We start from the raw sequence: 26,521 nt of genomic DNA on the forward strand, positions 1-26,521 counted from the left end.
TCATAGAGCAAGTACTTCGCTTTGTTTGTTCAGTGAGTAAACTTGAGTGTCGGCATTTTGAGTGCGCTTTCCTCACAGAACTGTGCACAATCGAGGTTTTGGCTTTGATGTAGTCAAATGTGACTGATTTAGACAGAAAACATGGTTTGATCCCTGTTTCTCTCATATCCCAGAAGATCTCACAGGATGCACTCGCTGAAACCTGTTTTCAGTGAGTTTACTTGATTCTTAGCATTTTGAGTGCACTTTCCTCACAGAACTGTGCACAATCAAGGTTTCCTCACAGAACTGTGCATTATTGATATTTTGGCTCAGATGTAGTCAAAATGTGACTGATTTAGACAGAAAACATTGGTTTGATCCCTGTTTCTCTCATATTCCAGCAGATCTCAAAGGATGCACTCGCTGAAACCTGTTTTCAGTGAGTAAACTTGATTCTTTGCATTTTGAGTGCAATTTCCTCACAGAACTGTGCATTATTGAGGTTTTGGCTTCCATGTAGTCAAATGTCACTGAATTAGACAGAAAACATGGTTTGATCCCATTTTCTCTGATATTCCACCTCATCACAGAGCAAGTGTTTTATGGCCTGTTTTCAGTAATAAACATGATTTTCAGCATTTCAAGTACATTTTCCTCACAGAACTGTGCACAATAAAGTTATTTGCTCAGAAATCATTAAATTTGACTGGCTTTCACCATTTGGAGTGGACCTTTCTCAGATGGCTGTAAACAATGAAGTTTTTGACTTAGTATTAGTCAAATGTGAGGGAATTTGAAAACCTGGTTTGATCCCTGTTTCTCTCCCATTCCAGCAGATCTCACAGGATGCACTCGCTGAAACCTGTTTTCAGTGAGCAAACTTGATTCTTAGCATTTTGAGTGCACTTTCCTCACAGAACTTTGCATTATTGAGGTTTTGACTTAGATGTAATCAAATGTGACTGATTTAGACAGAAAACATGGTTTGATCCCTGTTTCTCTCATATTCCAGCAGATCTCACAGGATGCACTCGCTGAAACCTGTTTTCAGTGAGTAAACTTGATTCTTTGCATTTTGAGTGCAATTTACTCACAGAACTGTGCACAATCAAGGTTTTGGCTTTGATGTAGTCAAATCTGACTGATTTAGACAGAAAACATGGTTTGATCCCTTTTCTCTCATATTCCTGAAGAAGCACTGTAAGAACAAGAATTTCCCTCCAGGGATAAATAAAGGAATTCTGATTCTGATTCTGATTCTGATTCCAGCAGATCTCACAGGATGCACTCGCTGAAACCTGTTTTCTATGGAGGCTGAAATGTGCCACGGATAATTAATTGAATAGACCTTTAAATAATTAATTAAATGTGTCATTAATTTATTAAAAGTGTAATTAAATTATTAAAATTGTCATTAAATGTATATATATGATTGAATCCCAATTTATTTAATGTAGATGTATACATATATTTATTTATTTCGCTATTTAATTAATTATTGTTTTCTATTTAATTATTTCATAGCCCGTGTGTTGCAGCACTTCATGAAATAATTTTAACTGTCAACCTCACCCATCAAAGCCAGTAGGCGGGTCCTTACACCTGATTGGTTTCCCTGCGAAATAAGGCTTCGCTGATCGATAGTAGAGATGATGATCATCGGACTCACAATACACACAATTACAATTGTATACGCTAGATGGCACTGTTGGATAACAGTGACATGTGCCATAGCCGTTCAGCTATTAAACCCTCTGTGCATGTGCTGCTGCCTGCCAAACAGACAGTGTGCTGGACATCGTGACCGACATTACATTTAAACGTGTAACATCACGAATGCCCAGAGAAGAAGCATACCATGCGAAAAAGTTGCCCAGAGCTCCTCAGGGAAGCAGCCAATTTAATTGAAGTTGCCATAAGAAATGCTCCAGAACAAGAAACATCCTCCCCACAGTCACAGGAACGTCCTAACCCTGCTCGAACACCTGTTCAGGGTAAGCTAATCACTTACGTATCACTTACCGGTATGTATGTCGCTGGCTAATCATTAATCTTATAATGGGCAGGTGTGCTAGTAATTATCAGTTATTCAAGAGACATGTTAATGTGTAATGTTAATGATAATTTGGTAGGCCTGTGCGCTGATTGGATCTGAGTTAGTTTGCTAATCAACAAAAAATAGCTAAGTTAGCCAGCGGCCTCGTGATAGAGGAGTAAGGCTAGTATGTTAATGTGAAATTTAAAACAGCTACCATAATAATATTATTATTCACTTTTGAGATGTGGTGGCTAAGATGGTATTTTTTTTCTTCGTTTTAGCCGAAATATCAAGACTCTTTGCGCCTTATGTCAGAACAAGCATGACGAGACGACCCGGTGCCCAAGCTAGAAGAATCTTCAGTTACACACACGTGTTCTGCTGTGTAGCTGACCACCGAGCCGACTCGGTCTCAAGCGTAGGGATGAAAGCTGACCTTCTCGCTGCAGGACTGGGAGAACAGAGAGTAACATTTTCAGGTCAGTAATTATGAGGGGTTTGTTCTGTATGTATAGCAAAACATTATAAACTTCGTTTAGGATAGGTAAGTGTCGTTGAATTATGACCTCTCAAAGGTAACGTGTTGTGGCTGGATGTGTGTAGTTATGCTATATTTCATTAATGACATGAGAGCAACCTGTATGTTTATACAGTACTATCTTTTTCGAGCTCAGCGTACAGGTCAGCAATATCACTGTTCTCTCCTGGTGCTCTAATGACACAGAGGATACGTGTTGTCTTCATAGTATGCTGCAGGTATGATACGAACATAATTCATGCTATGACCTGGGTCAGTATTGGCAACAGTGAAGGACAATGCCAAAATGGATACATCAGTTTAGGTTGTTTTGAAAGGGTGCAGAGAGATAATGGCATTCCCTGCTTCTGAAACCCAATTCATTACTCTGTCAACACAGTTCATGCACATTATTCTAAGTTATGGCCATTAGGTTTTAGAAATGTAAGTGAATAGAATAGAATAGAATAGAATAGAAAGCTTTTATTGTCATTATACGGGTACAATGAGATTTCTGCTTTCCCATAAAGTGCACACAGTAATAAAGTAAATAAACATAGAGACCTAGTATATACTAAAAGTAATAAAACTTAATAAAATTTAAAAAATATATATATATATTAACAATTTTTACACAATTTGTACACGATTTACTGCAGATGGCATTAACTTATGGGTAAAGTGAATGCAGTGTATAAAGTGACTGTTGTGGCATTCTCAAGTATTATACAATTTTACATCAAAGAGAGGGAAGGCTGCATAAAGGCAGAGAGGTACATGGCAGTATCCTATGGGTAAGTGAACACAGTGTATAAAGTGACTGATGTGACATTTTCAAGTATTTTGCAATATGCATGAGAGAGTAGAGGCAAGTATATATGGCAGTATATGACAGTATATGGCAAGTATGGCAGAATTATGACAGTATATAATAACATATAGCAGAGCAGCGATAGTGCAAGTGACAAGAGTTCCAAGAGTTCCTGTATTTAGCAACATTGTGGTGTGGGTGGCATTGCCAGTAACATGCAAAGCCTGTCAGTTCCTTTGTGCTAGATTTGAGTTGAGCCTAGTGACAGCTTTAGGAAAGAAGCTGTTCCTCAGTCTATTTGTTTTTGCTTTGATGGCCCTGTAGCGCCTGCCAGAGGGCAACAGGTTGAAGTGGTGGAAGCCAGGGTGTGTAGTCTTTTACGATGCTCCTGGCTCTGCTGAGACAGCGGGAGTCGTATATGGAGGCTAGGGGAGGAATGTAACAGCAGTGTAACATTCAGCTGTGCAATGCTGATGATCAACCAATTTATAGTGTGCTCTGACTGTGCCAGACCCAAAGGCCACTGTCAGTCAAATATACAGGTGTGTAAATTAATGAGGATTGGGTATGTGTGCTTGCACTGATTGTGAAGGGTGTGGGAGATACATTTGACACACCTTTGGCCGCTCCCGGCAGTGTCATTATACTTGCAATTCTATCAAAAGGATTGTAATGTGACTTGTTTTGTTTTTGTTTTGTTTCTTGATTTCTATTTCGGACATGTGGAAATCCCTTGCAGTGCACAAAACACATTTTCACTTGGTATTGGTTGGTATTTGTTTACCACTACCAATGGCTCTCTTTACCCTAGGTTCATTTTACTCCTAAATTGATTGTCATTCTTAATAGTAGTTTTCAGTCTTAACTTGTTTTTTGGATATTCATTTACATTTAGGCTTTTTTTCTTTATACAGGGAGTCCCAGTGATCCAATGGTTATAACGAATAAACTGCTGGAAGTTTATCCAAAGCTGCAAGAAGGTGGAGGCTTTGAACTTCTTAAAATTGCGGGATCAACTCGCAGCCGAAGTCTTGCATTACTTCCGTGTCCCACCACTGGATACACTATCGCCTTTTTGAAGGACCCATCCACCATGATAGGACAGGCCACATTGTACATTCGTCCACTGCAGCAGGATCTACCCATACATTCTGTAAATGCATCTACAGACATTGTGTTTTACAAATACTCCAGTCTAAGCTCAGTGGTGCATTTTATTAATATTAAGTCATTTGTTGTTTAGGAGAACTCACACCATGCCTCTGGTCCTGCCATAACTTGCATCACTTGTCAGGAGGAGGTTATGTTTTCTGAGATGAAGCGTCACAGAATGACTTGCAATGAGTATGTATTTTCTTAAGCGTACCATGTTTATTTAAAGAACATGACTATTGTGTGTTACTCAAAGGTAACTCAAATAGGTAGTATGACTGCACATTTAATTTGAGTTAACTTTTTAAGGGCACAAACGCAGGATTCAGATGGAGGTCCAAAAAATGAAGACAGAGGGAACCCAGTCAATGATGATGAAGTGCCTGGACCATCGGCTGTGGGAGCAGTACAACCAGTAGTGATTGAGGATTGTGACTACAATGAAACAGACAATGGTTAGTGACACCAACTATGGTCTGCTAGGAGATTGTACTTTTTAAAAAAGTAAATGAATGTTGTCTATCAATAATGTTTTATTTTTCACACATAGGGACTGTGTAAAATACAATATATGCATATAAGCATTTCAGACTTAGAATTACTGAAAAAAAAATCTTTATTACAATTTGGGACAGAGGCTTAATCACATCTTACTTTATTTGGCCCTTGATGTATATTTTAGCTAAAGTAAATATGTAACATTTGGTGTGAATGCTGCTTTGCTTGCTTTCTCTCTTTTAAACCATAAAGATTCTGAACATATTGGGTCTCATGTTGGTGACACGAAACGTTTTCCAACTTAACATGCCTTTTTATATTTAACTATTTTCCTCACGATTGTTTTTTTTTATTATTATTTTTTTTTTTTTAGATTGGAAACTTATTAAAGAGCCAGCTGAAGCTGCTAAAGTTTTTAAACAGAATCTTCTAAGGGAGCACGCCAATGGGGAAACACTCAAGATGAAGATGGACATTCGAGACTCAGAAGAGGAGCGTGAACAACAGCTTCTGTCATTCTACAAACAGCAGCAGGAGTGGGCATGTCCACTCAATTGTACTCTTGCTGGTAGGTATCAGTTTATCAAGGCTCCTGTGCAAATGATGTCTCAATGGGACATCACCTTCTAAAATAAATGGCAAATTAGGTAAAAAGTAAAGCCTGTAACATAGATACATTAATAACATTTATATTCCTGTTTCCTATATGCAATTATTACACTGGACAAAAAGGTCCTGAAGTATTTTTTTGGGCTTTAATGGCCTTTTTTCTGATGGGACGGGGTAGGGTTGGGGAAATAACCCAGGCCCCCAGGTGGGGGGCTTGACTGCTGCACCACCTTGCCCACCTCTGTTTATATTTTTAGATTCTATTTACACAGTGTGAATAGAAGAAAACTCAATTGTTACAACTTAACTTACTATGGGTTTGGTTGGGGCATCCATGGCCTAGTTGTTAAGGGTTAGCCATGATTGGAGCAGCCATGACCTTGTGGTTAGGGTGTTGGATCAGAGGTTTGCAGGTTTGAACCCCACCCTAACCAGTTGGTTATGGCTGAAATGTCCTTGAGCACGTCATATGACCCACACAGTGTCCAGGTTGTAAACAATACCCTGTAATCAAGTCGCTTAGGGTAAAAAGTGTCAGATAAGTGCAATGGAATGAAAAGGAAGGGTTGTTTACCAGGAAAACTTTTTAACACATGCAGATTTCTCGTTGTTTTACATGTATGCGTTTCAGTTGCATTTTTAGAGATCGCCACAAAATGTATTCTTTTAGGTAGCTAAAACTCCACTTGTGTGTAAACAAAATGCCTAAACAGTTTAAGAAAATATGTGTATGAGTGCCAATGGGGCTTCAGTCACTGCTTTTTTTTTCCTGTGCTTCCTCAGGTGATTCTGCAGTTGGAGAGGGTGTGATGAGGTACTTCATGACAACAATTATATCGAAACTCCAGTTTGGATTCAGTCTAGGGCTTGGTAAGTCTCCTACTGTTTTGGATAATATGGTGTTATGATAATGTGGTTTTATGTGTTATGATTATGATTGATAAATGATTAATAAATGATTACTGTGACTTCTGCTTTGTTGGTACTTGACAGGAGGAATGGGCCGGACGGTCTTATTTGAGGGTGAAATTGACCATCTTGTTCCAGCAGCATCAGAGGCACTTATTGAAAGCAACCTCTTCCGGGTTGCAGGTAGGATGTTGGGCCACGGCTTTCTGCACAATGGCCCCGTTGTCACCGGGTTAAGTCCTGCTGTGATTCATGTGCTCTTCAATGGAGACCCCGAAATGGCAACTGTTGCTATCGAAGACTGCCCTGATCTACACATCAGGGATATCATAAAACTGGTAAGCATAAAGAAATAACTTGCTGCTTTTTTGTTTTTGTGTTGGGGTGGGTAATAATGTTTAGCTTTCATCCTAGCTTGATCAAGAAGATCTTACACCTGAAGAGAAGGACACAATTTCAGATCTCTGCATGTCCTGGGACCTCCCACCAGTCACAAGAACAAACAGGAAATGGCTGCAAAACAAACTTCTCCTCCATGCAGTGAGTTCCTCCTTGATAAACTGTTGAATTATGTAGTTGCTGTTGTAAGTCTTATGGGTTATGTTAACACTGGCAGACATATGCAGTAAATAGTTGTATTTTATTGCTGAAAATCCTGCTTGAGTGTAAAGGGAGGCTAAAAACTTTTGCATGCATTTATTTTATTTGTAGATATTTGAAAGTCAAATGTAATGTTTGTTTCATTTAACAGTTGTGTACAACTTTGTGTTGGGCTTTCACATTTCGACTGTATATATTGTCTGTGGTCATATAGCATGGCATGTTTGTCAAGGGGTATGCAAGTTTCTACATCTGGTATTAAGCGTTATGGTATACTTTTTAGAAGTTGTTTTCAAGTGTTCATTATTAACTATTATAGGACAGGACACTTCCTATGACTCAGGACAGGACACTTCCTATGACTCATGCACAGCCAGCTCTCCTGCGTTGGGTAACGTATTGCGTATTGCGTCACTTCCTCTTCTCGCACTACTCATTCACTTGCTAGCGTTTGGTGTTCGGTGGTATTGGTGTACTTGAGTCGACATATTTTGTGTTAGCTTTTACTGTGGTTGGTTCTTACATATAAGTACACAAGCACTTTAGGAAAAGTTTATTAACCGCACGATCATCTAGATTCTTTCCTTTTCCGATCCCCGTCCTGTTTGTCGTTGAGCTTAGCTTAGTGCTAACATGGCTTCTTCCACTCACTCTCCCTCTGCCTCTCCCGTCTTCTGTAAGGTGTGTGAAATGTTTAGCTATTCCTCTGCCTCCTTTAGTGAGAGTGAGATGTGTAGAAAGTGTAGTTTATTCACAGCTTTGGAGGCGAGGCTAAGTGAGTTAGAGGCCCGGCTTCGTACTGTAGATCACAGTCCATTAGTCCCGACAGCTAGCCAGCAGCAGTTAGCCTGTGCGGACCGGCCTACTTTAGCTACTTTAGCTGATGTCAGCCGCCCCCCGGGAGCCCCCGAGCAGCCGGGAAGTCAGGGAGGTTGGGTGGCGGTTCGAAAGAAGCGTAGTCCAAAACAAAGGCCCGTGGTTCACCACCAACCGCTTCATGTATCTAACCGCTTTTCCCCACTCAGCGACACACCCGCTGAGAAACCGACCCTGGTTATTGGCGATTCTGTTTTGCGATATGTGAAGCCGACACCAGCAACCATAGTCAAATGCATCCCGGGGGCCAGAGCGGGCGACATAGAGGGCAATTTAAAGCTGCTGGCGAGAGATAAGAGTAAATATGGTAAGATTATAATTCACGTCGGCGCTAATGACACTCGACTACGCCAGTCGGAGGTCACCAAAGTCAATATTGAGTCGGTGTGTAATTTGGCAAAAACCATGTCGGACTCCGTAGCATTCTCTGGTCCCCTCCCGAATCTGACCAGTGATGATATGTTTAGCCGCATGTCATCGCTCCGTCGCTGGCTGTCACGGTGGTGTCCAGAAAACAACGTGGCCTTTATAGATAACTGGGAGACTTTCTGGGGAACACCTGGCCTCATTAGCAGAGACGGCGTTCATCCCACTTGGGGTGGTGCGGCTCTTATTTCTACCAATATGGCCAAGTTTATTAGACAACCAACACCCTGACAACCCAGGGTCGAGGCCAGGAAGCAGAGTCGCTGTCTTACACACTTCTCTGCTGCTTCTGTAGGACTGCCGCCCTCCGTTAAAATTAGAATAAATAAAAATATAAATTCACACAGTAATACTAAGATTAATAATCCCATAGAAATAGTGTCAGTGCCTCGTCCTCCCATAGTCCAACCAGCACAAAATTTAAGAAGTGTTAATCATAATAACCTCATAAAAATACAAACTAGCAAATATTTAGAGCCAAAAAATAGGACAGTCAGATGTGGATTATTAAATATACGATCCCTCCACTCTAAATCCCTCCTAGTCAGTGATCTAATTATTGATCATCAGTCTGATATATTCTGCCTCACTGAGACTTGGTTACGGGATGAAGAATATGTTAGTTTAAATGAATCAACTCCATCTGGTTATATTAACTATCATGTTCCTCGAGCCACAGGCCGAGGAGGAGGAGTGGCAGCAATCTACTACTCCAGTCTTCAGATTAACCCCAAACCTAAATCCATCTATAGCTCATTTGAGAGTCTCACTCTCAGTCTGTCTCACCAAAACTGGAAGTCAGAAAAGCCAGTTTTATTAGTTGTTGTGTATCGCCCACCTGCTGCTGCTTACTCAGAGTTCCTGTCTGAGTTTTCTGACTTCTTATCTAGTTTAGTGCTCAGTACAGATAAAGTCATTATAGTAGGTGACTTCAACATTCATATGGATGTTGACTCTGACAGTCTTAAAACAGCCTTTAGTTCACTCTTAGATTCAATAGGTTTCCTTCAGATAGTGAATGAACCAACACACTGCCACAATCACACACTCGATCTGGTTCTCACCTATGGCCTAGAAACTAAGAACCTGTCAGTTGCCCCTCAAAACCCCCTCCTTTCAGACCATTCGCTTGTAGTTTTTGAACTAACTTTAGAAGACTTTACAGCACACAACAAAAAGGTCTATTACAGCAGATGCCTCTCTGAAGATAGTGTAGACAGATTTAGGGATGCAATCCCATCACAGCTCCCCTCAGCTCCATGTACCAGTACAACAGACCGTACTGATTTAAACGTTACTCCTGCAGTAATTGATTCCTTTGTCAACAACACTGCAGCCACGTTGCACACAGTTGTAGATATGGTTGCCCCACTGAGAAAGAAGGTTAGAAATCATAGGAGGCTAGCTCCTTGGTATAATTCAAATTTAAGAACACTCAAACAAACATCAAGACGGATGGAGAGGAAGTGGTACTCCTCCAAATCAGCTGAATCCCAGAGGGCCTGGAAAGACAGTCTATTGACATACAAAAAGGCCCTTCGTGAAGCCAGAACTGCCTATTATTCAACATTAATAGAGAAAAACAAGAACAACCCACGTTTTCTCTTTAACACTGTAGCCAGGCTGACCAAGAGTCACAGCTCTGTTGAACCTTGTATTCCTGCAGCTCTTAGCAGTGAAGACTTCATGAGTTTCTTCACCAATAAAATCAATAACATTAGAGAAATAATCAATAAAGATCTTCCCAGAATAGCCAATATAGTGCCATCTCTAGTAATCTCTTTTAATCCTACTCCATCTCTGGACAGGTTCCTGCCCATAGACCTCCCCGAGCTGACCTCCAGCATTAACAAATCTAACCCAACTACATGTCTCTTAGACCCCATCCCAACTAAGCTCCTCAAGGACGTCTTTCCCTTGATTGGCGTTTCCCTCTTAGATCAGATAAACTTATCCTTAACAACAGGTTATGTACCACAGGCGTTTAAAACCGCTGTTATTAGACCTTTACTTAAAAAACCTTCACTTGACCCAGACATCTTAGCAAACTATAGGCCGATATCCAACCTCCCGTTCTTATCTAAAATACTCGAAAGAGTGGTTGCAAATCAGTTGATTGATCACCTACACAGGTACAGTCTCTTTGAGATGTTTCAGTCTGGTTTTAGAGCCCATCACAGCACAGAAACAGCACTGGTTAAAGTCACAAATGACCTCCTCATGGCATCAGACCGCGGGCTTGTCTCCATACTTGTTTTGCTAGATCTCAGTGCTGCTTTCGACACTGTAGATCACAGCATTTTATTACACAGATTAGAACATGAGACTAGGATCACAGGGACTGCGCTATGCTGGTTCAAATCATATTTAACAGATAGATTTCACTTTGCTCAAGTTAATAATGTTTCCTCTTCATATATAAGGGTTAGCCTCGGTGTTCCACAAGGTTCAGTGCTTGGGCCGATCCTGTTCACCTTATACATGCTCCCTCTAGGAAATATTATTCAGAAACATGGCATAAACTTTCATTGTTATGCTGATGACACTCAGCTGTACTTATCCTTAAAGCCTGAAGAAACAGAGCCGTTAGCCAGACTCCAGGCATGTCTTAAGGACATAAAGGACTGGATGACCTCCAATTTTTTATTATTAAACTCAGACAAAACTGAGATCATTGTTCTAGGCCCCAAACACCTTAGAAATAGAATAGCTGACAATATTCTCTCTCTGGACGGCATTACTTTGGCCTCCAGTACGACTGCAAGGAACCTCGGCGTTATCTTTGATCAAGATGTGTCATTTATTCATCACATTAAACAGACCTCTAAGACCGCCTTCTTTCACCTCCGTAATATCGCTAAGATTAGGAGTGTCCTCTCTCAGAGTGATGCTGAAAAACTTGTTCATGCTTTTGTTACTTCTAGGCTGGACTACTGCAACTCACTATTGTCAGGATGTCCAAATTATTCTATTAATAACCTGCAGCTGATCCAAAATGCAGCAGCTAGAGTTTTAACAGGAATCAGTAAAAGGGATCATATCTCCCCCATCTTAGCTTCTCTTCACTGGCTTCCGGTAAAATTCAGAATAGACTTTAAAATTCTCCTACTTACATATAAGGCCCTAAATGGACTCGCCCCATCATACCTGCAGGATCTAATAGTCCCATATATTCCCAATAGAACACTCAGATCACAGAGTGCAGGTTTACTTACAGTTCCCAGAATTTATAAAAGTAGAACGGGAGGACGAGCCTTTAGCTATCAGGCACCCCTGCTGTGGAACCAGTTGCCAATCTGGGTTCGACAGGCAGACACCACCTCCACTTTTAAGACTAAACTTAAAACCTTTCTGTTTAGTAAAGCATATAGTTAGCACCAAATAAACTGTGTAGGGCTGGTAGGCATAGTTTCACCCACCTCATGATATATAGCCACAGGTAGAATAGGTCTGACTAACTGTTAATCTTTAAATCTCTATCATAGCTAAGCTGCTATAGGCCTATGCTGCCGGGGGACACAAACATGATCCACCAAGCAGTTTCCCCTCCTCCTTTTCCTCTTCTATCCTCTCCCCTCGTCAGATTAACATGCAGTTCATTATTTTATGTCACTAACTGTGTGTCCAGTGCTCCTCGTAGTCTTGTGTCTCTCCCTCCCTTTCTCTCTCTCTCTCTCTGTATCTTTCTGCAGGTATCTCTCCATCCAGATCTTCAAGTTGAACTGTAGCCGGCTCTATGACCAACCCAATGTGTATTGTTGACATCTGCCTGTCATTCCTCTATGTACCGACTATGGGCGGGGTGGTTCTCCCTACGGGCCGAAATCGAACTGATAGGATAGTGATTCTCAACATCACATAAAAAAAAAAAAGAATACATGAATGTTACAGCAGTTCATTATAATTTTCAATACTATAAATTTCCTATAACTTGTGAAATGTTAAAATCATATTGAGGTGGTAGCAAAAAGTGAAACTAAACAGTTGAGATTTTGTTTTGCTTATCTTTTTAGTAATGTCATTTCTCATGTTGCAAATTGCTTTCCTGCCTGTACAACATCCATTGCACGTCTGCCCGTCCTGGGTGAGGGATCCCTCCTCTGTTGCTCACCCTGAGGTTTCTTCCATTTTTTCCTGTTAAAGGTTTTTCTGGGAGTTTTTCCTTAGTCGATGTGAGGGTCGAAGGGCAGAGGATGTTGCTGATGTTATGTTAAGCCCTTTGAGACAAACTGCTTGTAAAAATGGGCTATACAAATAAAGTTGACTTGACTTGACTTGACTATTAGATGGTGATCCAGTGTGTGATTATAAACAATGTCCATACCGAGTGTTGCATCCTTAAAATTTGGATTGTGAATTATGTCCGTCTCTTAGGTCATTGGTAGGACTACACGGCAGGTAAAACAACTGCGAAGGGGCATAAAAGACGTGATGCTCTGGCCACTCCTCTCCTCAAGGCCAGATGTAGTCCAACTGATGTTTCCCAGAATGGTCGAAATTCAGTTCACTCCCCAGGTAAGTCAGATTTTGTTTACTTGGTGAATTATAGTGCTGCAAAACCATTAAAACATTTGAACATGAGTAATAATGTGAAAGCCATAGTTAATAATCAATAATTAATCACATTTTAATCACACATTGTTGTATCATCATTATAACACTTAACTATTAAAAATTAGCCTGCTCTATGCAGGTTTCTATCGGTAAACAGTTTTTTAGCCTTCGTCTTAAGTCAAGTTATATTCATGGATTATACAACCATTAAAGCTTAAGAGGTGCCCAGGACTTTGTATGTGGTCTAAGACCGACATTCTCAACTACATATTTAGCGACTTTGTAAGTGTGTCAATACTGGCAAGTCTGAGGCTCTACCCACTCACCCACGACTAACCCTCAGGCAGGAATATCTGCGGGTACCATGAAAACTGCATAATGCCAACATAAAATGTTCATATTTGTTCTTTAAGATGGTCCTACAGAAAATCACTTGGCCTGTGGAGGACAGTGATGACGAGGACTTTGATGTGGAGAATGTGTGCCGAATTACTGGGTTCCTGAGAACATTCGTGGAAGCCGGTATGAAACACTTTTTATTTGAAAAATGTACTGTACTCTACATTTTATTCAGTTGAGGCTGGAGATTGTGCACATCCCATACAAAGGTGGAGGACAAAGGCTGACTGAAGTTTGAAAGTAAGGAGTACGCACTGTTAAAATACTTCTTTTTGAATGTTTATTCCATGGTTAGAATAGGATGATGTTTCGGCTGTGTTGCTCTTCAGATTCTCTACAAACACAGACTGACTGGTTTGAAATAACACCTGGCCTGCAGGGGTGTGGCCATTTTTTTTAAACCTTTCTGCTCTGATAGGGAGTCAGATATAGTTAGATGTACAAGTCCTGTGTTGTAAGTGTGCGGACTCCTTACTTTCAAACTCTACGTTTTATTGCCTGTTCGTCTCATGGATATATAATTAATGGATATGAACATAGTGGTTTGCAAAAATATCCACACCCCTTGAAATTGTCATTTAGCCAAATCACAACCACAAATATAACTTTGATTGTGCTGTTATATTTGTGGTTCTGATTTGGCTAAATGAAAATTTCAAGGGGTGTGGATACTTATGCAAACCACTATGTTGATATCCATTAATTATATATCCATTATATAGCACAATCACTGGAAGTAAGTGGCTCCATTAGCATCAAGTCATGTCCACTTGATGGAATTATCAGTTTTGTGCTCTGGTTCATTTTACGTTCATTTTAAGTGGTTTATAAGTAAACACATCAAATGTTTTATTACCATAGATGTCTTGTCACCATAGACTTCTGGCTATATGTCAAACTGGTTATTGCAAACACAGAGAAAAATCCTATGCAATTTCATATTTTACTACAGGTTGACAACTGTTATTTCCAGGAATAAGGTGGACTGTTTCTTGACCCATTACTCCTGAGAGAACTGTGTGTGAAGGCTATCCTACATACACACATACTGTTTCAGCTTTGCCCATTAAAGATAAATAGGATTTAGATGAGGGCGTTGTGATTTAGTATTCTGTTTATTATATCTCAATTACTGTTAGGTTGTGGTTACTGAAACATTGTCTTTGTCCTTAAGCCACTTTTACTAGTTCTGTATGTTACTAGCTGTATGTTTTGGGTGACTGTCCATTTAGATCATTAGCAGAAAAATGTTACCATTCAGCCAATTTTGCCATTCAACTAAAGACAATTATGCACTGAGAGCAACTGCAACTGAAAACGTTGACATGCACAAATAAATTTGCTTTCATAAATGATGTATGTTTATTGTATAAACTTTGTTGATGTGGCAAAATAATCAACATTTGAAGGAGTGTACACTTTTGCAAGCCATTCTGATTTAATTCCATGTATTTGTTTTAGCTTCACCAGGTACTCTGGCTCAATTGGTGAAATTCTGGGTTGGTTGGGAGAGGCTTCCTGCTGAATTGAGGCTGGAGATTTCAGAAAGGACCCTTCCCACCTCTGCCACCTGCTTCGAAACATTGAAGCTGCCACATCATTTCACAACATACAGTGAATTTGAAAAAGCACTTCTCTCTTCCATAAATACTGCAGACACAGGATTTGGGCTACTTTAATTTTTTACTTTTTAAAAGAATTTCCTGCATGTAGCATCCATGTCAGCTCAGTTAAGTTCATAGAGGGCGTCCCAAAGAATTTACTGTTCACAAACATCTGTTCTGGCCCAGGGACTGCTGATTATGTGAATAACATTCATTTTCAATTTCTGCACTGACTCGTCAGTGGCTGTTGTTCTCAAAGAGTTTAATAAATCTCAAGTTTTGCATCAGTTTGTTGTTGTCATTCTGCACACAATTTCAACGGTTTCTAAATAACACTGTATTGCATCAGATACAGACACTCCTACAGGTGGCAACATGTTAAGTTCTTCTTCCGAGAGCTCACGTGCCAATTGAACCTCAGGGACTGACACCAGGCCTCCATCCAGACTGTGTGGTCCATTCCAGTCAATGCCATAGTCATCATAAACCTGAATATTGGACAAGCATGATCAGTATTGAACTTAAAACTATTTTTACATGGCATTACACAAGGTAATTAAAATAACTCATGAAGTTGGAAACAATTAAAGGTTGCTCATTCTGTTTTTTTTAAAAGCTATGCATACTGTGAATCAGATTAACCAATGGGAAACAATTAGAAGTTAATTTCTAAAACCTGGGTAGGATCCTCCATAGGGCCTTGGTCTCTGTATCGCATCCAGAGTTGTTGAGGTGACTGATTCCTTTCAGTTCTGAGACCATGGAAGTTCCAGGCATCTCTGAAATCGTTCAGGCTCTGCTGAATGACAGGAAGGAAGGCCCGGTGCAGTGCATAAAGATGGACCTCGTTATCCGGATTGAGAAGTCCCTGATATTCCAGTGACGTAAAGATCTGGTAGAAGAGGTCTAGTGTATGTTCATAAACATCCCTCCACATCCTTTCAATCCTGTGTTAAATAAAATCAATGCTTTAATTTAAGACATTTTAAAGACCCTCCTTACTACATCACTGGTCAAGTTTTGGAACTCATTGCAGACAGACCAAGGACCTGGATTATTGGAATCATCTGCTACAGTATGGTCTTGGGCAGTTTACAGAACAAAACATGAATGTTAACATGTATTATATCCTGAAGCAGCATGTGATGCTCTCCCCTAAAGTCTTGTCTACAGGCAAGTGTCATATTGTTGGAAAGCTTAGATTCTACTGCTTGAAAGATATTCCCACTCATCAATGGCAGTGCTGTGGAGTCTTACACACAAAAATCAATAAACTGAATCAAATTAAAACAAATTGAACTGAATATTCTAAAATTTCCGTGAAGAACTAGAGAAAAGTGTTCAACTGGTGTGAACCAGTAGTATGTACAGTATGTATGTATTTATTGCAACTATGCATTTACCTCTGATTGTGGACAATTCGTCCAGTAATGTGTGAATTCCTGTCTGTTCCTCTACTCCTGATCATAAATTCAGCCACATCTGCATTCTCTCCCCCTTTATCAGACCGTACCCTTGACGGCAGTCCATACTGCTCAACAGCGGTCTTAAAGCTCTCCAAGACTGTAATGGCTCTATCATTGCCAGCCGCAGTCAGGTAGACCACGAGACGACTGAATCCATCCACCCCACCATGGATAACGAATCTCCACCTGTGAAGCAGTTTTAAACACAAAAAGATTAAATCTTTACAAGTGTTTATGTTGCTTTGTATAGTCAAGTAGGCCTTCTTGTTAAGTCATTGCACCCCTCCAAGTGGATTTTGGTTAAAGTTAAAATAAAATTATCGGATAACTGCAAACAGCAAGAGGTCAAAACTACTGGAGGCTTGGAATGACCATTAGGTTGAGAGGATGACATTCCAACAATTGGATTACTTTAAATTGTCTTCTTGTGAAATCTACCTGTGTCATTGTAATAAAACAGGTGACCAATTTTAATTGAGCAGACATTTTCACCCGAGATTCTTTTAATGGTTCATTTATACATACTGCTAAAAAAATAAAGGGAACTAACAAACAGCACAGTGCAATGCAAAGTCAATCATAAGCCTGTCTAGGAAATGACACTGATTATGAATCCATTTTTCCTGCTGTTGTGCAAATTCAACAGCCAGCAGGTAGAACGGAGAGAAAAAAAAAACTTCCTAACAGCAAAATGGGTTCACAATTACACTTACTAACTGGACAGGTTGATATCACATAATGACTATGTTGAGTGATGTTTCGAAGTGTCTCAATTCACTTAATGTTGTTCCTACGAATATGACTGACCTGATGAGTTTATGATTCCCGTCTATATGCCATAAACAATTGGGGCCAGGTACAGAGTACTGCCTTCGCCTTGACACACGCAGCCTTAAACGTCTCATGTACACTCCTTCTGCATTGACTCTGCGTAGAGAGTCAAGTATCCTTGAGCCTGGGCACAGTGGGCAGGGATTAAAGTATAGGCTAAAGCTTTGGATGACATGGCCAAAATGAATGACAATTATCAAACAGTATAGTACTAGTGACGACTGGCAACCGAAACACCTGCACTTACTTGGAACACGCACACCTCTTGCATTTAGATGGCCACGCATGAGCTTGTATCCGGTGTTTGGATGTCCTCTGTGTATTTCAAGAACCATACGGTCCAACTCATCATCGTCCACAATTGAATAAAGGTCTCGTTTTCTGCACAAAAAACATCAAAGGCAATTTGTGTTACGCTAAAGGTAATAGGTTAAATGAATGAGCTATGACACGACACCGATAACCATCAATAATCTCTGCAGTCAGACAGATGCATTCACGCTACATACCTCAAGCCACACTGTTTCAGTCGCCTTCTGATGGTCCTTGTTGAAGCTCCTAACCTCGTTGCAATCTCACTTGCTGGTATTCCACAAAGAACTTGCTGCTCAAGAGCTGCAGCTGGTATGTCGAAAACGAAATTCACCGATCCCTCCGGGTGGTTTTCATGCTGCGGTGTGGTAGCCCTACTAGCTAAGCGATGGAGTACTTCCTCTAAATTTGCTGTTACTCTCCTGTTAAAATCGTGGTCGGAAAGTGCGGAAACGATTCCAATAGTCTCTATGAACAATTTGATTGATCACGTTGTCTGGCTCAATCGTATCTGCTTCCACATTATCTGCTAAATTGTTTACACTGTTTATAAGGTCTCCACATATTTGATTTTCATTATCTGTACCCGCCATGCTTTTTGAATATCGCCTCTCGTCATCAGACTGCAAAGTGCAGACCAAAGCAATTGATTTGGCTGTAGTCCCACCCAGAGCCGGCTTTGGTCCCGCCCACTGACTTTGATGGGTGAGGTTGACAGATACAATTATTTCATGAAGTGCTGCAGCGCACTTACTATGAAATAATTAAATAGAACAATAATTATTTAAATAGCGAAATAAACATACATACATCCAACATACATACATTTACATGAAATAAATCAGGATTCAATTAATCATATATATATTTAAAGTCAATTTTAATAATTTAATTACACTTTTAATAAATTAATGACACATTTAATTAATTATTTAAAGGTCTATTCAATTAATTATCCGTGGCACATTTCAGCCTCCATAGTTTTCAGTCAGTAAACTTTATTTTTAGTATTTCGAGTGCACTTTCCTCACAGAACTGTGCACAATCGAGGTTTTGGCTGAGATGTAGTGAAAATGTGACTGATTTACACAGAAAACATGGTTTGATCCCTGTTTCTCTCATATTCCTGCAGATCTCACAGGATGCACTCGCTGAAAGCTGTTTTCAGTGAGTAAACTTGGTTCTTAGTATTCTGAGTTCACTTTCCTCACAGAACTGTGCACAATCAAGGTTTTGGCTTAAATGTAGTCAAATGTGACTGATTTAGACAGAAAACATGGTTTGATCCCTGTTTCTCTCATATTCCAGCAGATCTCACAGGATGCACTTGCTGAAAGCTGTTTTCAGTGAGTAAACTTGATTCTTGCATTTTGAGTGCGCTTTCCTCACAGAACTGTGGGCAATCGAGGTTTTGGCTGAGATGTAGTGAAAATGTGACTGATTTAGACAGAAAACATGGTTTGATCCCTGTTTCTCTCATATTCCACCTCATCAGAGAGCAAGTGTTTTATGGCCTGTTTTCAGAAAGTAAACACAAATTTCAGCATTTTAAGTCCATTTTCCTCACAGAACTGTACTCAATCAAGTTATTTGCTCAGAAATCATGAAATTTCACTGGGTTTTGCCATTTCGAGTGCACCTTTCTCAGAGGGCTGTAAACAATGAAATTTTTGGCTTAGTATTAGTCAAATGTGAGTGAATTTGAAAACCTGCTTTGATCCCTGTTTCTCTCCCATTCCAGCTGATCTCAGAAGAAGCACTCGCTGAAACCTGTTTTCAGTGAGTAAACTTGATTCTCAGCATTTTGAGTTCACTTTCCTCACAGAACTGTGCACAATCAAGGTTTTGGCTTAGATGTAGTCAAATGTGAGTGAATTTGAAATCCTGGCTTTATCCCTGTTTCTCTCCCATTCCAGCTGATCTCAGAAGAAGCACTCGCTGAAACCTGTTTTCAGTGAGTAAACTTGATTCTCAGCATTTTGAGTTCACTTTCCTCACAGAACTGTGCACAATCAAGGTTTTGGATTAGATGTAGTCAAATGTGACTGATTTAGACAGAAAACATGGTTTAATCCCTTTTTCTCTCATATTCCACCTCATCACAGAGCGAGTGTTTTATGGCCTGTTTTTAGAAAGTAAACACAATTTTCAGCATTTTAAGTCCATTTTCCTCACAGAACTGTGCTCAATCAAGTTATTTCACAGTGCGCATGCGTGGATACGTGTGCAGCCTGTTACAGACGCTCCCGGTCTTTCTCACTGTTTTTCTACTATTTTACACATGTACATACCTGTATTTTTAAATTTTCTTAAAAAATTTGAATACAGTGTTTTGTAAATACCTGTACTTGAGATTTTAGTTTTTTGTTTATCCTATTTTTATTCTCTGCACTTTTCTCCTTTCTTGGTCGGGAATACAGCATGTGCAATGTCTGAAAAACAAGAATTTCCCTCCAGGGATTAATAAAGGAATTCTGATTCTGATCTGATTCTGATTCTGATTTCCTCAGAAATCATGAAATTTGACTGGGTTTCGCCATTTCGAGTGCGCCTTTCTCAGAGGGCTGTAAACAATGAAGTTTTTGGCTTAGTATTAGTCAAATGTGAGTGAATTTGATATCCTGCTTTGATCCCTGTTTCTCTCCCATTCCAGCTGATCTCAGAAGAAGCACTTGCTGAAACCTGTTTTCAGTGAGTAAACTTGATTCTCAGCATTTTGAGTGCGCTTTCCTCACAGAACTGTGCATTATTGAGGTTTTGGCTTAGATGTAGTGAAAATGTGACTGATTTAGACAGAAAACATGGTTTGATCCCTGTTTCTCTGATATTCCACCTCATCACACAGCAAGTGTTTTATGGCCTGATTTGAGTATGTAAACATGATTTTCAGCATTTTAAGTACATTTTCCTCACAGAACTGTGCACAATCAAGTTTTTTGCTCAGAAATGATTAAATTTGACTGGCTTTCACCATTTCGAGTGGACCTTTCTCAGAGGAATGTAAACAATGAGGTTTTTGGCTTAGTATTATTCAAATGTGAGTGAATTTGAAAACATGGTTTGATCCCTGTTTCTCTCGTATTCCAACAGATCTCACAGGATGCACTCACTGAAACCTGTTTTCAGTGAGTATACTTGATTCTTAGCATTTTGAGTGCAATTTCCTCACAGAAGTGTGCACAATCAAGGTTTTGGCTTAGATGTAGTCAAATGTGACTGATTTACACAGAAAACATGGTTTGATCCCTGTTTCTCTCATATTCCAGCAGATCTCACAGGAAGCACTCACTGAAACCTGTTTTCAGTCCCGCCGACCCCAGAAGGGGGCGCATCGGGGGGGGGGTCCCTGGGCTAAACCTGTTTCCATTTCAATGACAGTCAGATTTGCGAGGATAGCTTTCTCCCCGAGCCGAGGCCAGAATGAGAAGGCTGTCTCAACAAGTAAGAGTATTGCCATGATTCATTCCTTGCAGTGACAGTGGGGTTTGCGAGGAGAGCTTTCTTCCCGAGCCGAGGCCACAATGAGAAGGCTGTCTAAACAAGTGAGAGTGTGGAACACGATTCCATTGCAATGACGGTGGGGTTTGCGAGGAGAGCTTTCTCCCCGAGCCGAGGCCAAAATGAACAAGCAGTGTGCGCGCTTGCTAAACTTCAGAATAAACACCCGTCAAGCCATTCGGTACTCGAGCATTTCTGAACAAGTAAGACGGTGTGGAACGTGATGCCATTGCAATGACGGTCAGATTTGCGAGGATAGCTTTCTCTCCCTGAGATGACGGCGGAATTAACAAGCGGTGTGCGCGCTTGCTTAACTTCAGAATAAACACGTCGGTTAGATACTTCATATTTCCTCAATTCTGCATATGTCTGAAGACGAGAGCAGTCTGTAATCATATTTAGACTTGAGCTACAGTCATATTTGCAAGAATAGCATTCTCTCGCTGAGATAGCACCAAATTGAAAAAGCGGTGTGATGCATGATTTAAGGGTCACTTGTGAAACAGTTAACTCCTCCCCTTCCGCGCGTCCACGGGGGTCCCGCCGACCCCGAGGGGAGGGCGTCCGCGGGGGTCCCATCGACCCCCGAGGGGAGCGCATCCGCGTTGGGTCCCGTGCGAAGCGTGAGGGTTAGAACTGAACTGCAGTCAGATTTACAAAAACAGTGTTCTCTCGCTGAGATAAGGCCAAAATGAACAAGTAGTGTGTGTAGCTGCTAAACTTCACAATAAACACATCAAACCATTAAGAACTTCATATTTTCTCAATTCTGCATATGTCTGATGAAGAAAGCAGTCTGGAAACTTGTTTAGAAGTGAACTGCAGTCAGATTTACAGAAACAGCGTTCTCTCGCTGAGATAACGCCAAAATGAACAAGTAGTGTGTGTAGCTGCTAAACTTCAGAATAAACACATCAAACCATTAAGAACTTGACATTTTCTCAATTCTGCATATGTCTGATGAAGAAAGTACTTTGCAAAAATGTTTCCATTTGAATTACAGTCAGATTTACAAAAACAGCGTTCTCTCGCTGAGATAAGGCCAAAATGAACAAGTAGTGTGTGTAGCTGCTAAACTTCACAATAAACACATCAAACCATTAGGAACTTGATATTTTCTCAATTCTGCATATGTCTGATGAAGAAAGCAGTCTGTAAATTTGTTTCCATTTGAACTGCCGTCAGATTTACAAAAACAGCGTTCTCTCGCTGAGATAAGGCCAAAATGAACAAGTGGTGTGTGTAGCTGCTAAACTTCACAATAAACACATCAAGCCATTAAGAACTTGATATTTTCTCAATTCTGCATATGTCTGATGAAGAAAGCAGTCTGTAAATTTGTTTCCATTTGAACTGCAGTCAGATTTACAAAAACAGCGTTCTCTCGCTGAGATAAGGCCAAAATGAACAAGTAGTGTGTGTAGCTGCAAAACTTCACAATAAACACATCAAATCATTAAGAACTTGATATTTTCTCAATTCTGCATATGTCTGATGAAGAAAGCAGTCTGTAAACTTGTTTAGAAGTGAACTGCAGTCAGATTTACAAAAACAGCGTTCTCTCGCTGAGATAAGGCCAAAATGAACAATTAGTGTGTGTAGCTGCTAAACTTCAGAATAAACACATGTCAAAGCATTAAGTACTTCATATTTTCTCGATTCTGCATATGTTTGAAGAAGAAAGTAGTTTGTAAACATGTTTAAAAGTGAACCGCAGTCACATTGCAAAAACAGCTTTCTCTCGCTGAGATAAGGCCAAAATGAACAAATAGTATGTGTTACACTCTTTCATTTCGCCCTCTGCACTTAAAAATGCCGCCTTTAGTCAGACAGTGGTAACTATATTTAGATCATTTTTTAAAAAATATTAATGCACATTGTACAATGATTACGAAGCTGACTTCACCGATATTCATTCATCATCAGCAGTAGTATTTTTATGGTAGGGGCAGCTTTAATCAGTTTGTGTGTTTAATTTCATTGCAGCTGTAATGCAGAGCAACTGTACATTTACAGAAATGCTGCACTTTGCATTTCCTCTTCCTATCTTCCGTAGTGACCGAAAGAATGCGATTGCGTATACAAGCGGCCATACACAGTCGAAGTGTCTGACTGGACATTTATGTGAATCACATTAAATAATGTCACATAGTTATTTTTTTAACTAAACCTGGTTTGTCCTGTATCAAAAGTTGTATTACATTCATTACTCATTTTAATTCATCACGAAATAACAAGTTCACAAGAGGATGCAGATTCATCAGCAGCGACTTCCTCCGTCTCATGGTAAAATATGCAGGAGAACCTCGCTAATACTACTACTAATACTGTGAACGGGACTGAAGCAGCGCTTGCTATGGAAAGCTTAATCGACCCCAATATATTCGGCTATTAAACTTGAGGCATGACGATCATCACATCAGTGGGGGATGACTTGGATGAAGGCGATATGGAATGGCCAGGGAAAAAGACGGCACCGTTAGCTAGATAGCTATGCATGAACAGAAAGTTTGTCTTGACAATATTTATGGCACAATTAGGCTACACCAGAGGTCGACAACCTGCGGCTCCGGAGCCGCATGCGGCTCTTTCATCCTTAAACTGCGGCTCAGAGTGGCTTGGGAAAATAAATTACTTTAAAAAAGTATTTATGTGTATTTTATTTGTGTTAGTTATTTTTTTAGTGTTTTAGTTCTAAATTGGAAGATCTTGATGCGATCTTGAAATATTAAATATTAAAATATTAATAAATAAGTATATTTTATTGTTTTTTGTCGCTCAAAAAACACGTCAGACTCGCGAAAGCCGGTATTCTCGCCCGAACGCCATACCAACTTTCAACCCCAACAAGGACAGATATGGAGAAATCTAAGAAAAGAAAAATATTAGAGGAAAATAGATCGTTCATTGATGCTTGGGCAGATTCATTTGCTTTCACCTCTAACGAGAGTGGCCTACCAGTATGCCTAATTTGTGGTGAAAAACTGGCCAACAATAAACGGTCAAATGTCGCAAGACATTTCAACAATACACACGCAGCCTTTGCTGAAAAATATCCCGAGGGAGAAGAGAGAAAAAAGGCTGTTAAGGAACTGGCGCGGAAGGCTGATCTGACGAAAAATCAATTCAAGAGGTGGGTAAAGTCTTCAAATTCATCTACACATGCAAGTTTTGTGGCCGCTATGGAAATAGTCAGGCATGGGAAACCGTTCACAGATGGAGAATATATGAAAGAATCATTCCTTAAGATTTCAGAACACCTATTCGCGGACTTTAAAAACAAGTCTGAAATTGTGCAGAAAATCAGAGAGATGCCTCTCTCTGCGAAGACCGTCAAAGACAGAACCATAAAAATGGCAGAAAATATCACAAAACAACAAATTAAAGACATCAATTCAGCTGCAGCGTACTCAATTGCCTGTGATGTGTCAAAAGACATAAATGATATTGAACAAATAGCGCTGTTCTGCCGATATGTGAACTCCACTGGACCGCAGGAAGAAATGGTTGAGCTGATACCACTACGATGCCAGACACGAGGGGAGGATGTCTGTGAGGCTGTTTTTGAGTGTTTACGAGCCAAAGAAATAAAAACAACCCACCTAGTGTCAGTAGCTACCGATGGGGCACCAAGCATGACTGGAGCGCACAGGGGCTTTGTGGCGCTGCTGCAGAAATCACTGGATAGAAAGCTTCTGACTTTTCACTGCATCCTGCACCAAGAGGCATTGTGCGCGCAAACTTTCCCTCCAGAATGCACAGAGGTCATGAATGTTGTCATTCAAATTGTCAATAAAATATTGGCAAATGGTTTAAATCACCGCCAATTCCGTGCATTATTGGATGAGGTGGAGAGCACGTACTCTGATCTGCTGCTGCACAACAGAGTCCGGTGGCTGTCCAGAGGAGAGGTGCTGAAACGCTTTGCTGCATGTCTGGAAGAGCTGAAAACTTTCCTGAGAAGCAAAGGACTCTCCTTTCCTGAGCTGGAACAGCCAGAGTGGCTGGAAAAGCTGCACTTCATGGTGGACATGACAGCACACCTGAACACGCTGAACACGACTCTTCAGGGGAGAGGAGCCACAGCGCTGAACATGCTGGAGGAGGTGTTGGCGTTTGAGCGCAAACTGACAGTTTTATCCAGAGATTTGCAGAGAGGCACACTGTCTCACTTCCCCTCTTTAAGGGAGTTCAAACAAGATCACAAGCTGATCAATTCAGAGTATTTGCAGTCTGCAATCACCACAATGCAAGCGTCATTTGAAAAACGATTCCGTGAGTTCAGAGAGGAAAAAACAACACTGTCCTTCCCCGTCACTCCCCTAAACATCGATCCATCCCTGCTAAATGTGACTGCATTTCCAGGTGTAAGTCAACCTGATCTGGAGCTGGAGTTGGCTGACATAGCTGACAAAGACATGTGGTTATCCAAATTCAAACGCTTGACAGGCGATCTTGAAGATGTTGCCTGTCTGAAGGCCACTCTTTCTCAGAATCACAAATGGAGTGATATTGAGAACCTTCCAAGACCGGACAGACTTATGTTTGAAACCTGGAATGCCATCCCCGACACCTACATGAACATGAAGAAATATGCCTTTGGAGTCCTGTCGATCTTCGGATCCACATATGCATGTGAGCAGCTATTCTCCACCATGAACTACATTAAAAACAAACACCGTACACGCCTCGCAGATGACAGCTTACAGTCCTGCGTAAAAATGAAAGTGACTTCGTACAGCCCGGATTTGCAGACGCTGAGCGCAGAGGTTCAGGAGCAGAAGTCCCATTAACAAGGTAAAATAAATATTTATGCAGATATTTTGCAAATATTTATTTTTCATTGTTTAGTGACACAGTGCTTTTTTTCCCAATTTATTTTTTTAATTCAGGTCAATGCCGCTACATGCCAATGTGGCAGTTCTCTCCAGACAGTGGCTCAGGCTTTCTGGCTCTGAGAGGGTGTAAAAGCTTGGAGTGATCGTCATCTTGATTTCCAACTTTTATTTAATCACTTAAGTGATTTGATCAAGTTCATTGATTTATTGAACAATTAGATTTTTTCTTTCTTTCTGCTGAACAGTAAAAAAAAATCTAGTTTGCTGTAACATTGGTGTAGGAATCTACAATCTGGACTCTGTTCGAATGAGCAATGTTTAATATAATTTTTTTTTAAGGAACCAGCAAAAAGTGCAAAAAAAAGCAAAAGAATGTGAAGTGATTGAATGTCTGTACAAATATTATGCAGTTATTAAAAGATAAACAGATGGTGTTTGAATTTAAAATATGCTCGAAATCCAAGAAGCTTATGAGGACATTGTAGCACGTTTTTGCTTTTGTTTGCTACATGGATTATTTAAGTTCAGCCTTTTAATTTATTTGAAAGAGACATTTAGACATTGTTATTATTTTTCAAGAACTCAAAATGTGAATGTTCAA

General features: G+C 40.2%; 2 protein-coding genes and 1 long non-coding RNA gene across 3 annotated transcripts; 2 read left to right on the plus strand and 1 right to left on the minus strand.

Annotated features, from left to right (window-relative positions):
* The first annotated feature begins 1,899 nt into the window (after positions 1 to 1,899).
* Positions 1,900 to 15,262, plus strand: LOC124071110. The gene is made up of 12 exons (XM_046411549.1): positions 1,900 to 1,976; positions 2,302 to 2,499; positions 4,263 to 4,501; positions 4,592 to 4,692; positions 4,810 to 4,955; positions 5,372 to 5,566; positions 6,391 to 6,477; positions 6,601 to 6,854; positions 6,931 to 7,056; positions 12,793 to 12,933; positions 13,386 to 13,494; positions 14,833 to 15,262. The coding sequence occupies exons 2-12, from the start codon at positions 2,343 to 2,345 to the stop codon at positions 15,048 to 15,050; spliced, it is 1,773 nt and encodes a 590-aa protein (XP_046267505.1). The 5' UTR covers positions 1,900 to 1,976; positions 2,302 to 2,342; the 3' UTR covers positions 15,051 to 15,262.
* On the minus strand, positions 15,103 to 18,052 carry LOC124071111. Its single transcript, XM_046411550.1, has 6 exons — positions 17,782 to 18,052; positions 17,520 to 17,653; positions 17,249 to 17,396; positions 16,379 to 16,627; positions 15,652 to 15,922; positions 15,103 to 15,463 (listed from the first exon to the last, which is right to left on the minus strand). The coding sequence occupies exons 2-6, from the start codon at positions 17,605 to 17,607 to the stop codon at positions 15,260 to 15,262; spliced, it is 960 nt and encodes a 319-aa protein (XP_046267506.1). The 5' UTR covers positions 17,608 to 17,653; positions 17,782 to 18,052; the 3' UTR covers positions 15,103 to 15,259.
* A 7,549-nt stretch (positions 18,053 to 25,601) lies between these two features.
* On the plus strand, positions 25,602 to 26,263 carry LOC124070832. The gene is made up of 2 exons (XR_006845245.1): positions 25,602 to 25,879; positions 25,975 to 26,263. It is a non-coding gene; the product is annotated as an uncharacterized LOC124070832 (long non-coding RNA).
* Positions 26,264 to 26,521: the final 258 nt, after the last annotated feature.

Source organism: Scatophagus argus, chromosome 14 (assembly GCF_020382885.2).
Source record: "Scatophagus argus isolate fScaArg1 chromosome 14, fScaArg1.pri, whole genome shotgun sequence".
Taxonomy (NCBI): domain Eukaryota; kingdom Metazoa; phylum Chordata; class Actinopteri; family Scatophagidae; genus Scatophagus; species Scatophagus argus.

What these genes read in the sequence shown, in the direction of transcription:
- LOC124071110 (XM_046411549.1), top strand. Translation starts at nt 2,343, where the DNA reads ATGACGAGACGACCCGGTGCCCAAGCTAGAAGAATCTTCAGTTACACA. An exon ending in ACAGAGAGTAACATTTTCAG is followed by an intron (nt 2,500 to 4,262) that starts GTCAGTAATTAT and finishes TTCTTTATACAG; the next exon opens with GGAGTCCCAGTGATCCAATG. An exon ending in GAGAACATTCGTGGAAGCCG is followed by an intron (nt 13,495 to 14,832) that starts GTATGAAACACT and finishes TATTTGTTTTAG; the next exon opens with CTTCACCAGGTACTCTGGCT.
- LOC124071111 (XM_046411550.1), bottom strand. Translation starts at nt 17,607, where the DNA reads ATGGTTCTTGAAATACACAGAGGACATCCAAACACCGGATACAAGCTC. An exon ending in CGAATTGTCCACAATCAGAG is followed by an intron (nt 15,923 to 16,378) that starts GTAAATGCATAG and finishes TATTTAACACAG; the next exon opens with GATTGAAAGGATGTGGAGGG. An exon ending in CTATGGAGGATCCTACCCAG is followed by an intron (nt 15,464 to 15,651) that starts GTTTTAGAAATT and finishes TCCAATATTCAG; the next exon opens with GTTTATGATGACTATGGCAT.